Raw genomic sequence first — 16,816 nt, forward strand, 5'->3', positions numbered from 1 at the left:
CTGACGAGGCGCGGCCGCAGCCGGGCGCCCAGGTGGCCTCTCCCTGACTGCCGCACGCAACTTGCCGGAGATTTTTTCGCCGCTTAACTGACTTATTAATTAAAAAAAAAAAAAAAAAAAAAAAAAAGTCCTATTTAACAAAGATACAAAGATCAAGAAAGTCGTAGTATACATTTACCGTAAGGCTGGTTACCACTCTAATCTCGCAGCTACTCAGACACAGGGATAAACCCGGCGAGGATTAACCAGGTCAGCTATAAACAGTCCACAGAGCAGCTCAGGCTACGCTCGCGAGGCCGGCGGGGTCAGCCCGCAGCACCCCTCTGCTCGTCCCCAGCGTGGGGAGCCTCCGGGGCCGCGCTGCCGACCCTCCCCGCCCGGCTCCGGACTCACCCAGCGTCTCCGCCCGCAGCCAGAGCGGGGCCGAGGCTCCAAGCAGCAGCGAGAGCAGCAGCGAGGGGGCGGCCCGCGCCCCCCCGGCGGGGCCCATGGCTCCGGCTCTCGGCGGGGAGGGCAAGGCACAACTTCCCCACTTCCCTCCTGCTCCTTTCTCTTCCTCTCTTCTTCCTCCTCCTCCTTCTCGTTGGGGCGGCTCCGGAGCCAGCCCGCGCTCCCGCGGAGGGGGGCGGCCACCTCCCGGCATCCTTTCCCCCGCAGGTGTTTCTGCGGAGGCGGAGAAGGGGCCGTGCGGGGCTGCCTCTGGCCCCGTGCCCCGCCGGTGGCCGGGCTGCAGCGCTGCTGCCTCCCGCCTCCCCGGCCTGGGGCTGGGGGTGGAGAGAGGAAACGGGAGAAGGGGAAGCGCCACTATTCCCATTGGGCTGCCGCTCGGGGTATCTCCTCCTCCTGCCGTGGACCGAGGGGCCGGCGCGGCCCCGCCGCCCCCTCTCCTCGCCGAGTGCTGCTTGTCTCACCCACCGCCGCTCTGGGGTGCTGCACCGGGGTCGTGGGGTTTCCCCGAACCCATGCAGCCCCCGGCATCGCCTGCGAGCCCCCGAAGTTGGCAAGGCATATACATGCACACATATATATATGCACACACTCGTATATACGTGTATGTTCTCGAGGATTATTTTCCCGTTTGCAGGCTAATTCCCCGGCGTCGCTCCTGCTGCCACAGCGGGAAGGGGCGCGGGGACGCCGCAGGGTGTCTGCGCGCGGGCGGACACGAGTGGGGCCGGGCGCTCCCACTTGACCCGTCCAGCCCCTTCAGCACAGCTGGGGTCATGATTGGGCTTCTCGGTCTTGTAACCCGCTTCTGAGGGGGTATCTCCAAGCAGGGTTGCAAAACACATGGTTAACCTGTGCCAGCTTTTGTGTGTTACAATTATGGGCTGAATTAAACAGGACTTTTCTAAAGTATGCTGTGGGCATCTCTCTGTCTGGGTGGGTCCTTGACTGTCCGGCTCTGAAGAAACTTGTGCCACAGGGAGGGTTGCAGACACACGGTAGGGAAACAGTGCCAGCAGCCGCAGGAGACCTGCATGTTAAGCAGGCCCCAATGATTTGCCTTTTAAAAGTACACTGGAGAATTGAACGTGGCCTGTCTGACTCTGTACAGTCTTTTCGGGGATGAGTTGCTGTGAGGCAGGTGGATTCACACTGCTGGCAGGTCAGGAACACTATGCTGCTATGCTAAAATGAAGTACAGAATTAACTTGGATGTCAGAGACAACACTGTTAGATTTTATATTATGTTAGAAAAAGTCGAGTTTAGTAAACCTTTATTCTAATTGAGCTCTTGTTTTGTAAGTGTTAATGTCTGTTTTTTAACTTTTCAGACACCATATGTGATCAGGCATATTTTTTGCCATGTACCCAGTACATTATATTCTTGGTATATGTATTTAACACACGTTGTTAGTATTTGAGACTTACCCTTTTTTTCAAAAGAGAGTTTGAAATCAGACTAGAATGTTAGATCTGGTGTAAGGCAGAGAGAGTGCTTGTTAGTGCAGCAGTTTGGTGGTGAGACTAATCCTCGCTGGATTTTGCCAACAAATGCCAACATCCTTCTGGTTGAAGGAGGCTGAAATTGGTCAGTCTTGTCAAGGCTCTGAAGGCTAAGAGGCTTTTAAAGAGGAGTGTGTCCCTGTGAATAAAAGTGGCCTGTTTTTGTACTTGTCTCACAGACTGTCAGGAACAAATTCATACAAATTAGGGTGATTATGGAGACAAAGGAGCCAAAAAGTCAAATATTGCAACAGCCTCAAGACTGGATTTAAACACACCACAGAATTGGTGAAAATATTGTGGTCACAGAATACAGTTTTTCCAATACCAAATTCTGGTTCAAAACCTACAAATGAGACTCGACATAAATGGAAACATGAGGGAGAGAAATTAATAGGACAATACATATGTTGCAAAACACGTATCATCTTTGAAAGAGTGGTAGTTGTTGAAAAGCAATATAACAACATATGAGTGTGCATTGTTGTCTATTAGTCTCAGCAGGCAATCAAAACCAGTCCGTTGGAACTGGGAATTATACTGATCTGTATTCCATTGCCTGAGATCTAGAATATATTCTCTAGTAATAGTGCGAGGCTCTAGATGTATTTGTTAACTGTTATCATAAGTATTGACAGAACAGTCCTGCAGGTCAATCCCAACTAACCTCAGGGAAGCAGTGCTGAAATAAACTGGCTTCAGTAATCTTGGGCAATTTAATGTGCAAAACACTTTGCCAGGGAGCTTGCAGATCATGTCACTAGTGCTGAGCTCTCTGCAGAACTTGGGTGGTTGGTAATTGGTAGAGGCAAGTTAGCAGCCTTGGAAGGCCAAAACGGTTTTTGCCTGCCACACACCTCTAGGAGGCTCAAAATGAGAGGGAAGGTAGGTTGGCAGATACCATGAAAGGAGGCTTTCTTCATCTCCTGGGTGCTGGAGGCTCGGCAGTGCCCTCTGGGACAGAGATCATGATTCCATTCACAGTTACTTTTGTTTCAATGATTCGTAGTGAAATGATAAGTCACACCCTTGAGACTGGGGCTGTAAAACGTCTGGGAGTGGCATTTGTTTTCCATTCATGGCTGGTACACGAGAGTACTGGTGGAGGGAAGGGTGTGCAGGCTGCCTTTTCAATCTTCTCACCACCCTGGGTTCAGCCTGGTCGCTTGTCCAAGGCCACGTGTTTCCTGTTGCAAACGTGTAGTGCTCAGGGGGAAGCCCTGCTCCTCTTGCAGGTGTTGGGAGCACAGCTTTTCTATTGACTTCAACAGGATAATAATAATGCAATCAGTGAAGTAGCTTCTGTATTATTTATTTTGCTATTAAATTCTCATTACTATGCCCTCTCTCTGTCAGTTTTCAATATGCTGTAGGCAAAGAACTTACTGTCAGCTTCCAAGATTAAATAATCATTTAGATGAATGAAGTAGTTTATAGCTCTCAAAGTTGTTATTCACAAGGAGGACTTGTGTAACCCTTGTCACATTGCTACACTGGTTCATGTGTACTTTTCCAAATTTACCTTTATAAGGAGGAGAGTTAAAACCAGCTTTTCAATAAATATAGTTTTAAAGGCAAGTGCTTTAAGGCAAAAGATTAGTTCAGAAAGAAGGCATACATTGAGCCTGACCAATAAATTGTCACACAGTGGGAGCTTCACAACAGGAAAACTCCCTGCCAAACCACTTCTGACAGCTTAATGCAGCTGATTTTGGTCACTAACACTGACTTAATTTTGAAGAGACCTAATTCATCCAAACACATAGCTACTTTTTAGCATAAGCATGTGCCTTTCCTTTACAGGTAGTTTTCCAAGGGTATGAGTTAGGAGTATTTCGTGTGTTTGTTGAAAATGGTATTAACTGAGTCACCTACAGCTAGGCAATGTGTCTCATCATTCATTGTATGGATACCTTTACTGTGCAGCCACCTGCAAACGAGAAATTGAGTTGCTATTCCATAGATCTTTGACCTCAGGATGAACAAATAGTGAGAGAGGACTTCAGGACAAAATCAGCTCAATACACTTTAGAAAGCGCAGGGTCAGTATGGGGACATACCCAGGTTTCATTTGTAGTCTTGTATAGTCTCTACCTTCATGGATTTACTTTCTTGACCTATACTTTTTATATACTGTTGCATAATTGTATATAACACACAGAGAAAGAGCTGCTTCTAAGCAGACATAAATCATCTGATGAGTCCTTGTGTTCCTAATGTGATATTAAACTGGTAGTTTGTCTGGGGCAAGGGGCAGGGGAAGAAGGAAAAACACACCACAGAATTCACCTAAGCTTATCTTGCAAGCTAGACACTGTATACATTCTTCCTTCCAGAAGCATCTTGTTCTGTACGGGTCCTAGGATAAAAAAAATAGAAACCAAAAATTTAATTTATACAACGAGGTTTAAGTTTCATCTTAATGGAGCAGTCTTGCTTTTGTGCAGCTAACAGGAAAGTCCCCGTTCTTAGCAAGTGGAAAGCTTTTTCTTTGCATAGAAGAAGGGGGAGGAATTGAAAACACAATGAGGTGGAGAGGACCCGAGGTTACAAATTGCAAAACGCAAGAACAATTCTAGACATTGAGAGGTATGTTAATCTCTTCATTAGCAGAAGGATAGCTTGCAAATTGAGAGGCCTTTTAGCAGTCTTTATACATGGGCCAGGTTTTGCATTTTCACTAGGGCAAAAGCAAACGGTATAGTGGATTTACAGGATAAAGCTGAGAACAAAGCGCTCTGGTTGCTGATCTCTGTGTATTCAGGGACTGTTTTCTGCTAGAAGGGTATGTGTTGATTATATAAAAAAATTCAGAAAATAAAACATATAAAGTAAAAGCCTGAGGTGCGTCTAGATGCAACATTTGTGTATGCTGTGTGAGGAGTCCTCACATAGTTAACAATGTGAGTTAACATTGTTAAAAGTGACTAGACTACAGCAAAGTCAGTGCTGCTGCAAGGCTGTGGCATGGCTGAGGAAGTTTAGCAAATTCCTTGAGATACACATTAATTATTCTGTGTGTGTATTTTATGGATACAGTGCTGTATGCTTTGTTTTTATCATTGGAATCTAAGGCCTTGCCCATGGAGCAGCAAAGACATGTCAGCCTGTATAACACCCACTAAAGTCTGCATGCCATTAAACCGGCAGGAGATGGACTGACCTCCAGGACTGCTCTGGATATTCACCTAACTACTGTTGCAAAAAAGACCTTACCCATTTGTAGTAGATTGTGGGACTCTGCTCTCCTACTCAGAGCCAGCCTGGATTCTGGTGAAGTTCATGTTAGCAGTTTCCCTTCGTGCTTAATGTAAGCATCCCTCTCCAGGTGTGAAAATGCCCAGGAGGGAAGGAGTCAATAAAATAACTTTTCCAGTTTTCAAGTAGCTCTGAGCAAGTAGCTAAGAGGCTACCATGACTGAGTGTTTCCTTAGTACTTTAAGATAAACATGAGGCAAGTATTAGGCAGAAAAAAAATCTTCTGATAGAAGAAACAGTTTAACTTGCACTAGCACAGGTCACCACCCGCACCCATATGGATGAGTCGGAACCATAGAGTGTCATTATGCAATTACACTGGTAACAAAAATCCCCAGGGGGGAGAGACCATAAATAGTCTTAGACTTTAAGAACATGGAAGAAGAATTACAGGCAATAAATTCTGGGAGAGAAAACTAAACTGCAGCAGGCTTCAAGACTTTGTCTTTTCAGTAGCAGAGAACTGTAGGTCTTGTCTGGGTGGGAGTGATAGCAGGTCTGTTGCCGGCACTGGTAGGGAATGTCTATGGGATAATTGGATGCTAAGAGATAGGCAGCCTCATTCACAGCAACAACAGCAGTTAGGTGTAACTCTAATGAGAGTCATATAGGGGATGAATGTGCACTTTTCATCACTTTAATTGCTGTAACCTATCCAATCATGTCGCCTATTATGATGTAATTATGAGATCAAGTTGAAGACTAATCATTTGTCCCACTGCAACATATTTTGCAATTTCTCACAGCTGCTTGGTAGTCTTAGGTCATAATTTTTCATACTTTCAAGAAAAAAAGAAATAAAGTTGCTAATCATCTAGATTTTGAAGACAATCCACCAAACATGCTATGCTACTGTCAAGAAATATGGGGCAGAATGTTCCTTTTCATTTAAACATATTGTCTTAGGGTTGCCTTGAAAAATATTATGATCTAGAGATTCATGACACTCTTTGTCAAAACAGAGCCTACTGTTTTATAACTTACTAGTTGGCAGCATCCCTGATCATTGTCAGTGACAAAGCTCTCATTGTTTTTTGTATGTTTTAAAGAGTTTTTGTGTTTCTGCAAGGTATTAGTCTTCATACTTTTAAAAAAATTTCAAAATTTGTCCATTAATACATAGGTAGTATGTAATTTTTAACAGTAGCGTGTTTGGGATTTTCAAGAGGGAGTTCACAGCTCAATTTGCACAATCTGCATTTTTTTTCCCTTGGGAAACAAGTAGTCTTAATTATTTACTCATGCTTTTGAGGTTGCATCCAAGTAGGAGCTAAGAACTTACTTGTGCAAAATATGAAGCAATCCAGTGGTCACTTCCAGGAATAACCAATTATGTTTGAATCACATGTCTTTTAAATAAAGTTAGCAATTGATCTAGTTATATTCTTTCCCAAAAGGTGTGGAGTAATGGAAGATGAATGCAAGTAAGCAGGGCTTGATCATTTCTGATATAGACAGTGTGGCACTTACACACACTGGAGAGGGCAGTTTATGTGCTGGTTTATTGATCATGATATCCCTGGCTGTATAAGTAAGAAAGCTGAAAGCAAATATAAGCATGAGCTGAGCAACTGCTTGATCTAAAAGAAATCTTCCAGTTTGCTCCAGATCTAGCTCATCTTCCTAATTTCAAGTGTTCATGGCAGGCTGCAGTTTTCTTGCAGGGTATGATATGAACTCAGGCTGAAAGTCTCAGGAGTTGAAAAGTAAGACCTTCTTTCTCTTCAGTTCATTTGTTTCAAGAGAGAGGGATGGGAATCATGCTTATTAATTTAGCAATTATGCTGTGTGGGACTGTGCTTCCTCCCCCCTCCCTGTGCTCTGTTCAGGCCCTGTGGAAGTCTGCACAGACATAAGCCAGTTATGCATAGTGGAATCATAGCTCATAAATCTGCAATAATCGTTGTGTATGGAGAAAAAGCTTCTTGTGCAACTTTTCTTCATAGCATTGGGTCACTACACCAATGAATCACAAGGTCAAATTCTTGTAATTCATAACTGTCACAGCTGTGGATTACAACTGTATATATAGTTTAAGGATTCACAATGAATTGCTTTTGAAGACAGGCTATTTATTAAATGTAAAAGCCTGATCAAATGTAATCTGTCTTTGTAAAAACCTTTTTGCCTTTTTTTTTTTTTTGCAAATAATTTAAATAAAAAGTGGTGTTGAGTGAATATTTTATCATATTTTAATTACTTTAATTACATTAATTTTAATGTACTATTGTGCCTGTTTACGAAATACAAAAAATTAGAGCCTGCTTTAGGGTCCTTGTCAAAGATAACTGCAGAACAGAAAGTAAATAGAACATGTTGGTGAACACTCAAATCAATATTGAATATTCCTTCCTCATAAGATAATAAAAGATCAATAATTGAGATTTATTATCACCTAAAGTTAGGTTTGTATGGATGGTATAATTTCTCAGATATTCCTTCCCAAATCAAGAACTTTTAGCTTTCTTCTGTCTACTTCTTTTCATTAAAGATATTGTATTCTTAGTTATGTCAGACATGTATACTGGTAGTTGTTCTTGGCCCTGGGCTTCATAAATGGTCCTAAAGGCCTTTTTCCAAATGTTATATATATATGTAGTTGATCTTGAGTTAGGTCTGCCTCCAAGACTTAAATTCAGCCTGTATTTTAATTTTTTGCTCTATATCCAGTATGGCAGCTTTTCACCAAAATCGGGTGTTCTTTGCCCTCCTTCCCTTGAGCATGATGATGGTTTTGGTGCAGGGTGGCGTTGGTTGTCCATGCGGATTCAGCCCAGGCATTCACCTCCTGTGGGCTGCTCACCTGCACAGGTGAGAGATGTTAAGGCCAGGGCCAGCATTCACTGTGTGTGCAGCTCTGCTGCCTAACCTTAGTTTTTAGCTCCTGCTGCCTGGGCATGTTGAGTTCCCACACTGTGTTATCTATTTCATACACATTTGTCCGCAATAGCTTAAAAAGTGTGAGTGAACCCTTCATGGCTTCATTCTCCAGTGGATGAACAGCCCTGCGCATCTGGGAACAAGAAAACCTTCATCTGGCACAACCAACCAGGGCAGAGAACGCCTGTTTGTGGCCAAAGTTCCTGTAACAATCCCCAGCACCCAGCCACAGTTCCTCATGTGCCCAGAGAAACAAACAGCCTCACAGAGGAGATGCCTTGGGATGGTTCAGATTATTTTGCCACAAAAGGATGCAGGATGCACACCCAGAATGCCAGATGGTGAGCACAGTAATGGTGCAGTCAGCCACAGCTAAGACTCTGCTGTTGGCTGCTCCAACCAGGCCAAAACTAACCCTGGTGATAATTACCTGCTCTAGTTCTGCAGTTACCTCTTCTCTTGAGAGAAGACCTGAGTCCCTGCAGTTTCTGATTTTCTCATGCAGCACCCTGCTCATGAGAGATTTACAAGGACTCCTCATCTCTTCAGGGGTTACCATAATCTTTGAGGCTCAGACTTCTGCTGTCCACATTTGAATACTGTACCATCTAGGCATTTATAGGTATTTGACTTACTGTTTCAATAAAGATGAACATGGTATATTAATCAGTCATCAGGATTAATGTTAGCATGTACAACTGCCTTCTGGCTGACTGTAGCTTTTACATGGAAAAGAGAGCGATCTAACGGATTTTGATTCATTCTCATGGCATTATCTGATTCCTCTCCCACACTCCCACCAATATGCTCCTATTACTAGGGGTCTAGAGAGGTAAATCCTATTCTCTAAACAAGCAGGAGTGGGAAGCCTGGCTGCTCTTCAGCCTCCTCTCAGTTACAAACCACTCTGGAGCACATGTAGGTAATTTCACATTGGCTTCTGCTGATTGCAGCCTGGATTGGGTGGACCATGAACTTTCACTTACTTTCTTGCATCTTACACCTAGTATTTTTTCTTGATGTTCCTTGTTCTGTGTTACTGTCCCAGGAGTTTGTTGTTGTTGTTGTTACTTTGATCTGTGGAATTACATTAATGCAATAAAATAGCAAACACTGAAGCAAAGGAAACAAAAACAACATGGCAGAGATACCTCAGAAAATAATGATAGCATTTGAACATTTGCAGACAGCCCTTCTACCAAGCGAAGGTTAACCGGTTTCTACATAAAGGAAATATTTATAGCTGTTTTGTTTTACTAGTTTTATAAAAACACAGTTATAGACAATTTCTCATCTGTATTATATTTATCTGAAGAACTTGTGTGAAAATGCAGTAAACTGTTTTTGGTGACATACAGACATTGAAGTACATCTACTTGGGCACTCTTTGTGCACCTGGAAACTCCACTAAATGAAACATTACTGCTTAGTAGTCCTTCTTGGGCAGAGTCTCTTCAGATTAGTTCTTGGGCCTAAAGTGCCTTGAATTTACTGGGGAAGCCTGTGTTGACAGCAGGGCCAAGTGCTCCTTTGGGTCCATGCTTTCTAGATTCTGATGCTGTAATATTTCAAGATACTGATGTATCCATAGCTCTTCAGTCTCCTCAACTTCTGCAGCTTTCAGAGCAATGGAAGAAAGCATGTGTCTGCACCTCAGCTGTTCAAACTTCAGCTAAATTGCTGTTAGGATGGGTATCCACCAGTACACAGGACTGAGAACACAAATGCCCAGGGAGGTTGAAGGATACAGTCTTTACTTAATCTGAGGATTACTGCAAAAGTGCACATTAACCTTTGTTCAGAGAATAGTCTTTCTCTGGTTTGTAATTTAGTAGAAATACAAAACATGGCTGGAAAATAAATTTTTCAAAATACAAACAAACAAAAACCCCAGCCAAGCCAGAAAAATTTCTCAGAAATCATTGCTTTAGTTATTGCTTTAAAATTAATTCTCTTATATCCATTTTGATATAGAGGTTTCCTCTTTTTAGTGCATCCCTTTCTTCTCTGAGCTTCACTGAGTCCTTTCAGCCTTAGAAAAGGCGTATTTGTGTTTGTGCATGTAAGTTATACTGGAAAAAACAATGTACTTTTCATAAACCAATTTATATCTTTAATCTTGGGAGCATAAGCATATGAACCTGTATGACATCCCTTGTTTAATGTTTTTCCTGTCTTAGCCTGGTTTACATTGAGGTAGAGTTTGTCATTACAGCTTAAGCATGTCATTGTTCTGCAAATCTTTTAGGAGTCCAGATGCGCTCAAAATTAAAGGCTACCTCTTACTATTTGTGTTATCATAATGCAGAGAGAGGTCACTGCTCTGTTGTGCAAGATCACATTCAAACGTGTCATGAGCAGCAGACCCCACTCCCCAGGCTTCCCTCTATTAAGGGACAATGATGTATCAGACCTAAATTTAGTTAACAATAGCAGCTGTTAGAGTGAAGGCTCGAACTAGCTGGGTCAAAGGTTTCTTTTCTTTGCCTTACTTCCCCTCTTCATGGAGCTCACCTGATGTGTTGAGCTAATTCAATTTGCTGAGGTAGCAGAACATTCTCTTGACAACAATGTGAATGGCTTTCTGCTGTGCTGGGGACCTGAATTAGCTCAGTAGAGGATCAAAACAGCACTGGAGCTGGTGCAAGGGGGAGTGACCCCACTGCTAGGACAGGGCAGGAAAACAGGTCTGGGAACATGACAGGGAATGTCAGGGCTGATGTCCTTCACAGGTGATAAATCCTCTTGCATCAGAGTGCACCCTCACTGGTAGTGTGCAGGTGTATCTCTGCGTGCCTGTGCCCTCCTTGCTCTGGCATCTGCCTGACTTCTCAGTGAAGAAAACTTCCTCAGGAAGGAAACTTCCCTCAGCTGGAAGGAAATTTCCTCAGCAAAAGAAAATTAAAAGCTGGTTTAACACCCAAACCACCACCTTGCTGTGAGTCTGACAGCATGTCTGTGCCAGCTCGAGGGTCGGCACATATGGCTGTGGGCACATGATACTTAGGCTGTTTAAAAGCACTGCAATTAATTTAAAATCAATACATCTAAATTCAAGTGACTGCTGCTGCAGTCAATGGAGTTGGCAGACTCAGTCCAGTGGTCTTTTGAGATGCTTGGATGATCCCTCTGGCTCTCAGCTACTGGTCCAGAAGGGCAGGAGCTCTCTTTCTCCGGGGTGACACCTGCCAGATGGGCCCTGAGGACATGCCTGGGATTGGCTGTCTCTGCCCAGCCCCACTGGGCTCCCCCATCCACCCAGGGACCAGGATCCCATGCCAGCCCCTGAAGACATCAGCCCCTGCCCCAGTGGTGTAACATCAGGGCCACTCTCTAGCCCTGGGCCCACATCACAAACTTGGCTTCTCTGTCCCCAGGAAGGTGCCTGGTGATGGCCCTGACTGCCCTGCTCTTGCCTGGGGGGGGATGGGGGCTGCCCTGGGAACCCCCTGCCATGGTGCCTAAACACTGCCAGCCCCAGGTGAACATCTGGGGCACCCTGAAACAGGGAGGGTGTCACTAGGGACCTGCGTTTAGGGAGTGGGACCAAGACCCAGGTTCCCCAGAACAGGGGACTGGGCACACGGTTGAGGAGCTCAGCAGAGGCTGGCCCTCATCAGGTTGATCTGAATCTGGGGGCTGTGAAGCTGTGCTCAGGATGGGAATTTCTGGGAGAGAAGGACTATAACCCTAGATACCTACCAAAAGGTTAACGGGCAGTACAGCAGTCCAGCAACACACTTTGCCAGGCTGGTGATTGAAATGGTCAAACCCAGTCCCTGTTAATTCCTGTCTCCATAATGGGCACTGTTGCTTCTTAATCTGTAAGGAACTCCATGTAGATGGGCTCTCTTCTGGATTGCTGGATAAGCAATTTCTTTTTATGGAACTACTGGGAGATGAAATGTTCAGGTATTTGGAAATGCCATGGAAACCAGGAGGTGTTAGAGGTAGAGACTTATGGGAGATGTTTATGCAAACTGAACATCTGACTGTTCTGAAGATCTTTGCCAAGATTGTGTAACCTGCACCATTGCTTCTGCACCTTTTGTTTTTTTCTCCTAATCTTGATGTAATATCTTCTTATACACTGATCTACATGCTCAGAACAATAAGTCATTCCCTCTGTGGTATGCAATCTTCTTTCCTTCTGTTTCTCTCTAAAACCCTTTGCACATCTTTTTCATGTAATCCTCTTCAGACATCCTGCATCAGGCTATTTTATGCTTACACTGTTGCACTGCCTGCTACTTGTGTATGTTGAAATTTAGTTTTCTTCATATTTCAGACAGCACATTTGATTAGTAATAATCAGGAGATATCTAATAGATAACACAGTTGAACAAATCACTAAAAGGCTTTGCAAATACCTTGCTAACTTATCCTCTTTAAAGCAATACAAAAAAAGAGTACAAATTTACATACTTAACAGCAAGGTTTTTATTGTCATTTTGTGCTCGCTGTCTCTCCTAATGTTGTATATGATGATTACACAAACATAGTTTAATAAGCCCTAATATATTATTTTTCTTTTGAATTTGAATCTTTTAGCAATGTATTTATAGATCCATGTTACCCTTTAGCATTCCTTATATTTTCCATTCTGGCCTAGCTTTTACATCGCTTCCTGTTAATCTCCACAGCTCAAATTTGCCTGGTCTGAAATCCATCATTGTACATCGTTTAATGAGACATTTCTCCAGTCATCATTACTGCAGATCAATAGAAGCAAATCCCTGTCTCCTGACAGGTTCAGCTAAGTATCTCATGCATGACTGTCTTTCCAATTTGATCCAGTTTAACAGTCTGTTTCTCCCCCCTCCCCAACCCCACTTCTCTAATCTGCAGAGATAGATATAAATCTTGAGCCAAACTCCGGGGGCTTTCTCTTGTGTGGCCTTCCCTCTGTGCACAGCACTCCCTGACCGACTCGATGCTATTGCCAGACAAACAGCTGTCTTAGCAGTTGCACTAACAAAATAAAGGGGAAGGAGGGAGGCCAGGGCAGTGGAGGGAAGCTTTTTGCCCTTAGGGTCCTTGTTCACTTACTTTACTAAGAAATTAAAAATCTAATGGGGGCCCATTGCTGCAGGGAAAATGAGAATAATCTATGATCTTTGGAAAAGAGTGAAAATCCATCACCACTAGTGAGTGATTCACATCAGCATATCTTTTCAAGATGACCTCCCCAAAACAAAGGAGGTAGAAACTGATAAGTAAAAGCTGAGATTTTCCTTTTCATTGCTCTGCCCTGTAGGCTGGTTGAGGGATTGACAGTCTCTCTCACCTCTCCCAACTTTCCTTCCCGTCAATATAGGACTCATGAACGGTGGTCTATCTTCAAGGAATTTTAGTGCTCTGTAACCGAGATGAAAACAGCCCAGATTAGACACAAACATCTGTGGGCTTTGGGTGTTCCCCTGCCTGCCTCCTCAGACATCCCGTGTTCGGTTTTTGTTGTCTTGCTGAAGCCTGCTGTGTGCTGTTTTGTGCAACTGTGCACAGATGTGTTTAAGTGGCAGCACGTAGACAATTGTTTCGTTTGATGAGATTTTAGGTGCCTGACTCGAACATGGGAGGAGATTAAAATTAGATTGCTGGCCTACCTTTGTGATGGAGGTTGCTGCCACAAGGGCAGGGATGATAGCACGGCCCCAGGTCAGGGCCAGCTGGGAGCTGATCATTCGAGAGCTTTTGTCCTGTACTATTAAAATAAGCTGAAGTCGCCATCAGTTTATGTTAATGTGTTGGGCTGTAACCTTTTGGCAGCCCAGAAGGTATTTCCCAGCTGATCTTTCTGGCTGTATGTGCAACAGCCTGTGTCTGTGCACTAGGGTGAATGGTAGAGGAGGCTGCCAACTCACCTTGAGCCAATAATTTTAATCTTCTGCTGTAAGTGCAGCAAAGCACTAAAGCTCTGTGTCTTTTAAAGTCCTTTTAAAGTTCGGCTTCTAAAGCCCATAAGTACTCTCTTCATGGAGAATTCCTGAAATTCAGGTTAAAAATCCAAAGACTTAAGTGACTGTTAGTATTTGTCCTCCCAATGTGTTCTAAGGAAGGTAAACAAGAAAGGAGATATTTCAGTGCTTTTTTCCTTTGAAAGTCGTGGTTTACGGGATGTTACAGTGACACCTGGTGGAAAGCAATGCTGGAAGTTTAAGAAAATTTCTGGACCGTTTGAGTAGTTCGTTTGAACAGCGTCTTTAACGTTACTATTTTATTAACTGACTGTAATAGTTAGAGCCCATTTGTGCGAGGCATGTGTGCACTACCCTTATACGAGCTTGCAAATGCTCACTGACAAGAATTATCCTCATCAGTAATAGTCAAGCTTTCCAGTTACACAGGGTTCATTATGTGTATTTGATAGCAACCAAATTTCCTTGTCCAAAAAGCCAATACTGTTACGTTATTGTTATTGTTATTGTTATTGTTATTGTTATTGTGCTGTGGAATTTTTCTTCAGACTTTAAGATGCACCTTGATTACATTCCTCACCAGGTTCTTAACCTGGTGGAGTCACTGTCCCTGGAAGCGTTCAAGAAACCACAGGACATGGCATTTAGTGCTATGGTTTAGTTGGCATGGTGGGTGGTGCATGGTCAGTGATCTTGGAAGTCTTTTCCAACTATAATGATTCTATGACTCTGTGTTTCTCATCTCCCTGTGCTTCTCCCCATACATCCTCAAAAAAGACCCTAGACATCCTAACAACCAAACAGTTCCTAAAAAAAAACCCAGAACAAATTAAAAAAAAATGTTGGCTATTAAAATGCCATTAAAATATTTTTTACAAAAAGTTTGAATTTAGGCATATTTTTTTTACCTGCAGTACATCTAAGTTAGTAATTTAAATCCATGACAGCCAGCATTCTTAATCCAGAGTGACCACATAGATCAATGGTTGAAATCTGTCTGATTTTGATCCACATCAGCACTAGCACAAACAATACCCAGGAACAGTTTGGGATATAGTAAATCTAAGAGTCATTACCCATAGGTATTTCAGCTGTGCCTATCCTCTCTTGGATTATGAGAGATTTTAAAGTGTGGATGTGGGTTATCCTGCACCACTTGCTTGGGTATAGGTGTGAGAACACTGAATTTACTAGTATAGACCTAATAGTACTAGAGACCAAATCCCAAAGGTCCTAAATGTCTTAACTATCCAAAGCCAAAGTTCTTTGCCTCAGGAAGAAATTGCAGCCTTCACCTGCCTGTCACCAGCTTCCTCTTCAGTGTTGCTGGTCATGTGAGCTCTGATGTAACTTCTTCAGCCAAGATGAGCTGGATTAGCAGAGAGCTACTATTTAAGCAGTCAGACTAAACTGGCTTATTTTGGCTGGATCTAAGGAGCTCCCTCTTAAGCAGCTTTGCTCATGGGCTGGAGTGGGGGCAGCATTCCTCTGGAGGTGAGAAGTGACAAGCAAACTGGGCAGTAATTCCCCCACACCTGTGTAGCTGAAAGCCCTTAGTTGAAAGCAGATCTTATCCTAGATGAGCCTTACTCTCATCTGGGTTGTCCCTTGAGTAGTGGTAAGGAGACTGAGATCATGCACAAAGAAACACCAAAATGCTTCCAGGGCAGCTGGAAGAAAAGGAAAGAACCTGGTCCTAAAAGCGTTTTCCTTCCTTGGACTACCTTTGAGCCATATGCTTCCCAATATTCATTGTCTGTCTCCAGCCTGGCTTTCCCTTTCCTCCTGCCTTAGTGCATTTACTCCTTTCACTGAATGGACAGAGCAGCACAGGGGATGGTACCAGCGCCTGAGCCAGAAAAAAACCAGCATCAGGTTAACGCCAACCAATTCACTTCTGCTGTGCTGGGTTAGTGTTAAGCAAGTTCTCAGCCTGTTTTACTGCATGACTGTAGAAATATTACCATGGCAAATGAATGGGGCTTGGAAATGTATGGTGGAAAAGCAGATACCCTTTCTAAGCAGCAATAACAGGATGTGACAGCCTCAACTGATCATCAGAATACTATATTATTTATTAAGTAGCACACTGGATTTATAAAAAGTAATACACATGCACAAAATGCCATAACATTTGTTTATATATACATATATGTGTGTGTGTGTAAGCTGGATTGATTTTCTACTGCGGAATTACTCTTTGGATGGCTGTGCTGGTACAGCACAGATGTGCCACAGACCAGGACCTGGATGTGTCTTAAGCTTGACTTTCCACAACCTCTTTAATGTGAGTCTTCAACTTTATGTAAGACTCTTCACACTCTTTAAATCAGACACATGATTTATCTATCAGCTTCATTTTTCTTCCATGATATGGGTACAAACTTGCTTTTACAATTGTGCCTCCTCATCTAGAGACCCCTAGCAGGGTTATTCATCATCACTGACAAATTTTCTTAGTTGCATCTGTCAGCGTTTTTGGCGAGCAAATGGGACGGGGAGCCCGGACAGGGGTTCCAGGAGACTTTTATTATTTTATTCCATTATCAGTCTCACATACAGAGTTGAGACAGAGATGGTACAAAGCTCACGCCGTCACAGGCATCCAAAGACTTCCTTGTTACAAAGCACTCTTAAAAGCTTTTTAGCCAGTAGCATGCTTCTAATATTTACAGACAACTGTTTTAACCAGTCTTCAGTAATGCACGTACATCTGTTGTACACAATACTTGCTTGTTATACCTTATATAATAATACACAATATTCCATTATTAGGCTTAAACTTATCTATCTTGCTAAGCATATTTTTT

General features: G+C 43.2%; 1 protein-coding gene across 2 annotated transcripts in view; it reads right to left on the reverse strand.

Annotated features, from left to right (window-relative positions):
- The window catches only part of DCBLD1 (discoidin, CUB and LCCL domain containing 1), a 47,236-nt gene extending 46,422 nt beyond the window's left edge, over positions 1–814 (reverse strand). Inside the window, exon 1 of one of the 2 annotated variants that reach the window (XM_069010918.1) lies at positions 394–814. In XM_069010918.1, coding sequence (XP_068867019.1) covers positions 394–814 — 421 coding nt within the window. The remainder of the gene's footprint in view (positions 1–393) is intronic. The other variant, XM_069010919.1, reaches the window with a different exon arrangement.
- Positions 815–16,816: the final 16,002 nt, after the last annotated feature.

The sequence above is a fragment of the Aphelocoma coerulescens genome, chromosome 3, assembly GCF_041296385.1.
Source record: "Aphelocoma coerulescens isolate FSJ_1873_10779 chromosome 3, UR_Acoe_1.0, whole genome shotgun sequence".
NCBI classification, from domain to species: domain Eukaryota; kingdom Metazoa; phylum Chordata; class Aves; order Passeriformes; family Corvidae; genus Aphelocoma; species Aphelocoma coerulescens.